Here is a 5,426-nt window from a genome sequence, read left to right as displayed (position 1 = left end):
TCCTTGGTTGCATGGTTCTGTAAGATAGTACGGTGGCTCCTTATTTGCTTCTTGTTGATCGGAGGAAACATCGCCCAGCATTGCATGCATGTCGTGATCCCGAAACCTTGACTTGCATGTCCTGCATGCCTTCGTGGCCTCCTTGCTGGCTCGTGGTAGTAGCACGTACACGATCGGACACGGTGCCGATGCCTCAGTACGTAAACGATCGCAGTGACGGGATTGGCGCGCGATTCACGAAACAAATCGATTTGACACCACCGGAGAGCTCGGAGCTCTACGTCGATCCCAGATTTTTCGGGTACAGCGCAAGCGGAGTAGTCGGATGCGACGTGCCCGCCACCGCCGCGTAGCACCTGAATGTACCTCGTGTACGAGTCATGCCCTTGATCGTCTTCAAGAGTTACTCAGTACGGCAACCGGACGAGCACGTCGGCCCGCAACGGAGATCAACGAGTCGCCGGCTTGCCGTCCTACCAAGTTGATCTTGAGATCCATCTAGTTCATCATGGATCAGCGCGCAAGCCCCCTACCTGGCGCGTCAACTGTAGACAAAAGATGCTCGGCAGTCCACCGAGGGGTATCCCGCGATGGTAGATTTGTCAGTGGAGGTGTGCGTAATCAGGAATCGGATGGTGACACAAGGCGCAGAGACAGCGATTTAGACAGATTCGGACTGTCTGATCGACGTAATACCCTACGTCATGTGTCTTTGGTGTATTGTATTGGATACATGAGATGTATGTAGATGTCGACTAGGGGACCCCTGCCCCTCCTCATATGCTCTGGAGGGATGGGGTTACAAGAAAAGTATCATATTTGGTATTGTACAATATCTTGCGGTGCACGTCGACTAGTGCCGTGCACGCCTTGATCTTGTGGACTGGGCCACCTCTGATGGTGCGGCCCATGTCTTGTCTTATGGATACCGGATGTCATATCCCCCACGGTCCTATAATTGCTTTAAATTGGTACATTTCTATGCAAATTTGGAGGGGGAGGGGGTGTTGACCATCCTTCTTCCTAATATGGCAAAGGATCAATCCCAAAAAACAATGAAAAAAGGAGCAAGCATGAGAGAACGTTGATTGAATGCTCACATAAATATAGGGAATTACTAAAGTGTAGGGCTTGGAGGATTCCTATCCAAAAGAAAAGAGTAGGAGTTGATTGCTCAATACCCTTTTTCTTATAGTCATAATGTTCTTCAAAGGTCCCATGAACCATGACAAAGTGATTCTTCAAGCTACCCTATACTACATGGCCAAGGTTGTCCTAATGGCAAAATTTTTCTTTGGGTCAACATTATGTTAGTATATAGGCTAGGCCCAACAAGTAGAAAGTTTAGCCCAAGCTAAGTCAAAATAAGCTCGGCCCAATGCAATAATGAACCGTGGCTAGGGTTTGTCTATATAAAGCGCCCCCCTTTTCCATTCATGAATCACGCCCACCCCCCACCGACTTCGCCGCCGCAACACACCTACTCCCCCGATCGACTAGTACCTCTCCACCAGATTTTAGCTTTGGGATACACCAAGGCCGTCTTTATTTTTGCACAAGTTAACACCATGACATCTTTAATGATGACACGAGGTAAATCATTATCTATTACACTATCCTCTGCAAAGGTTGAAACTTGGAATTTGATGAAATTTATTTTTATACCAGAGGTGATTGCTTATTGTCTTGCTTGTTGGGAATAAATAGATCACTAGGGAACTATACTTTTCATCAAAGCGCTAATATTGAGGTCCGCTTCACGATTCTAGGGAAAGGATCTTTCCCTAGGATGCTCTAGAAACAGTGGGGAACTACAAAAAACCATAGGCGAATGTGTCGATTCCAGTAGTGTACACCGAAGGATTCACGATGGTGGTTTAGTATTTGAGCATGATGTGCCCCTATGGTTTTTCTACCCAAGGGACTGGGATCCTAGATCTAGCCAAATGGTGGAGGTAATCTGGCCCCACTGGCCACCAAGATCTAGGTTCGGTATATTGCCTCATAAGACAAAGTATTATGTTTGACAATAGGTTTCCATACATACTGTAGGGCGTTCTATTTTGCTTTGCATGATATAACTCTGTGATGGTGAAAAAGAAGCTGGGATTTAATTCTGTTCTATTATGGGAACTGTTGATCTACTTTACCAAGTTGAAGTTTTCCTTTATTTGCTAATTGCCTTTGATCCAATACTGGATATGACTCATTGTGCAGTGTGAATGGTAATATTATATACTAACAAGTATGCTTGCTAGGCATCAAGACTAAGTTTCTCGTTATATGTGGTACTGAACCATTGTTGTTTCCTCCTCAGGTTGATCCAAAGGCGACAACAGCAGTGCAATCGCGTCTCCCTATTCAGGCCAGGAGTCAACTACCAACATTTTATCATGGAGGCATCCATTCCTCTTCACTAGCAATGGGTGCACAGGATACTGGCTTGAATGCCCATGGCCAAATGAGCCCTGCTGGAAACCTTGTGCTTGTTCCTGCTCCTGCTCCTGCTCCTGTATCAGGTGGTCAGATTTCAGGTGCTCCAGGGAATGCCGAGCAAGACCTCGAAGAAGATGCACCGCTGAGCCAGGATGCCATAAAGAGATATGAACATTTGATTTGGGTCCAGGTGGCATATTTTCGTGTATGCCTCGACCCTACCGTGGCCACTTCTGGGAGACTCCTCCAGCAGGCTATGCAAGACCTGAAGAACCACTGTGCTTGTGATGCTCTGGTGGCACATTATGAGAACAATCCAGCAGAGGCTGATACTACAGTTATTCGGCAACAAAGTACTCACTCTGCTGGCTCCTCTCAAGTGCAGCAGCATTATAGAGCCAGAGGATTCAACAATGTGATTCCTTCTGTTAACCAGCAGGGAACCGTGGCTCCGGTGATGAGCCCTACCTTGAGTCTCATGGACATCAAGGGCAAAGTGGCAGCTTCCTGGTGTGCATAACTGTTTACTGTCAGCTGCTTATATAGATCAACTTGCATTGTGAGTTGTGACTTATTACCTTTTTTTTTAATTACTGTATGTTTGGCATGCAGTGCTGATCGCAAGTGGAGCCGCTTTGTACAGCAGGCGATTGAGGTGGCAACACCTGAAGAGGTCGTTATGGTTTATAAGGAAATTATGCCTTGTGTGCGCACGCTTGCTGTTGATATGTTTGGAAATCATGCCATCCAGAAGGTAAAGTTTCTCGAATTTGATCCAGTATACATTTTTCTATTTAACTAGATAGAATCTATGAAGCACTAGGTCATAAGTTGGGCATGACGTATGTCCCATAGAAATTACTGACTGATTATCTTTGTTTCACCTACAGATTCTTGAGCATGGACCAAAGTCCTGCAAACGAGAGGTCATCAGTAATCTGATTGGCCATATGTTACCCCTAAGCCATGATAAGTACAGTTGCAGGGTGATACAAAAGGTAAACCGGCTAATGTTATTTCAGATCGATTCAGAAATGATTTGTACTATGTGCATACAGTTATCTGTAACTCTGAAGGTTGCACATGGCTTTTTATTTTCCTGATTTTTAATGTTCATATGCAATTATGCATTGCTAAGACTGTGCATTTAATCATTTGTATATTTGTCAATTGTGATGTTCTTTTGCAGCAGCAAGTCTGAAGTGTATCACTGATAACTCATCTGGCTTCTGTTCATTACATTTGCTGTCTCTGTTTCAGGCTTTTGATGTAGGGGAACACGATCAGAAGGTTGTGATGGCCAAAGAGCTCAGCAGCAAAGCGCTCAAGTGTGTTCGCGACCAGTTCGCGAACCACGTTATCCAGAAGTGCATAGAATGCCTGCCGCCGAAGGATATCCACTTCATCCTCCAAAGCTTCTGCGGCAGGGCCAAGGCACTGTCCATCCATCCTTACGGCTGCCACGTCATCCAGGTTTGCTCATTGACATATGTGTCAGTTTCTCAGTGCTATGTCATGATTGTCATCTGATTCAACTTGAAATCTGATTCAGTTAATTATAAAAAAAAAACTGATTCAGTTTATCTTCTACTACCATTCCCAGAAAGTGTTGACCCGTTATAAAGACCAAGAGATCTACCACACGCTGACAGCAGAGATTATGGAAAACGTTAACAAGCTGTCAGCGGATAAGTTCGGGAACTACGTGGTGCAGCAGCTGGTAGAGCACGGAGGCCACTCTATGCGGTCCACGATGGTGAGGAATTTTGCCGGGCGCGTGGTGAGCATGAGCTACCACAAGTTCGCCTCCAACGTGGTGGAGAAGTCCCTGACCTTCGGGAGCCAGGAGGACCGGCGGCTGATCGCCGACGAGATCGTCGGCGCAGGCGGTGGCCAGCACTTCGACCATCTCGTGGTTGGTGACTAGCATTGTGACAGACTTTTTTTCCTTTATTTGACCTTCATTCAGTGCGCTAGCTGTTTCTCACTCATATCATGCTATGTTATATATGGTGCAGGATATGATGATCAATCCATACGCGAACTTTGTAATCCAGAAGATGGTGGTGACGGCGGAGGAGCAGCAGGTGGCGTTGCTGCTGGACGTGGCAAGTAGCAACGCAACCAGCCTGGCGAGGTACCCGCATGGAAGGCACGTCATCGATTCCATGGAGAAGTTCCTTAGCGGCGCCAAGGGTGGTGTCCACGCAGACCCTGCCCGCTGCCGCCGATGATGAGCGAGGCAGGCACCTGTCTGCTTAGCGTCTTCTTCAGTATACTGAGTTCGTCGGCTTAGCTTCTCCTTTGTATACCTCTGGTCATTGGCAACCAATGAATGAAGAAATCAACCAATTTTCGAGCTCTGTGTTTATGCTGCTTCTGTTTGCTGTTGCCTGTAGTAATCCTGCAACTCATCAACACGGTCGTCAGCAGGTTGTGCCGTTGTGGTTGCACTGCACCCTGTCCAATAGACTGACAGATTGTGGTAGCAGGTACAGGTTCGGATCTGTGATGCACGGATACTCCAGGGTCTGTATCGCGTATCCGATACGTATTGGATACAGATACGCCTCGGATACTCGCTCCCCGGATATGTATTCAGGCCGTACTGCGAGTTATAGATACGTATTGACCTAGATACGAGTATCAGACACGTTTGAGCCCGTGTACATACGGGCCCATGAAAGGAAAATAGCCCAAGAGTGAGCCGTCCCTCTTATTGGTGCTATGTGATGGGGGTGCCCCCAATCGCGGTGCATATTGAGTGTGTGTGCTCAAGATTTGCATGGTCCAACTTTTGATCAGACCAAATGCAATTCGAGGTAGCAACACTAGGTTTTTCTAGATAGAAACAAAGCTTTGGTGTATATTTAAAATGAAACAAGTAAACTATCCTTGTGAACAAAAATGTAAAAGTAAATGCTTGCAAAATCTAATAAGCAGCCCTTAATTCCAATGCATTTAGAAAATTAGAGCTCCATCACTACTAC

General features: G+C 46.3%; 1 protein-coding gene across 1 annotated transcript; it reads left to right on the top strand.

The window, feature by feature from the left end:
- Positions 1 to 2,554: 2,554 nt before the first annotated feature.
- LOC136542977 (pumilio homolog 1-like) lies at positions 2,555 to 4,739 on the top strand (the record flags this gene model as incomplete). Its single annotated transcript, XM_066535574.1, has 6 exons — positions 2,555 to 2,946; positions 3,049 to 3,190; positions 3,327 to 3,434; positions 3,697 to 3,909; positions 4,040 to 4,351; positions 4,455 to 4,739. Coding segments are annotated over 6 exons (1,383 nt in total), but the record flags the coding sequence as incomplete, so codon positions are not given.
- Positions 4,740 to 5,426: the final 687 nt, after the last annotated feature.

Source organism: Miscanthus floridulus, chromosome 3, assembly GCF_019320115.1.
Source record: "Miscanthus floridulus cultivar M001 chromosome 3, ASM1932011v1, whole genome shotgun sequence".
In the NCBI taxonomy this organism is placed as follows: domain Eukaryota; kingdom Viridiplantae; phylum Streptophyta; class Magnoliopsida; order Poales; family Poaceae; genus Miscanthus; species Miscanthus floridulus.
Note: the sequence above shows the minus strand (reverse complement) of the source record. Positions and strands in the feature narration are given on the sequence as shown.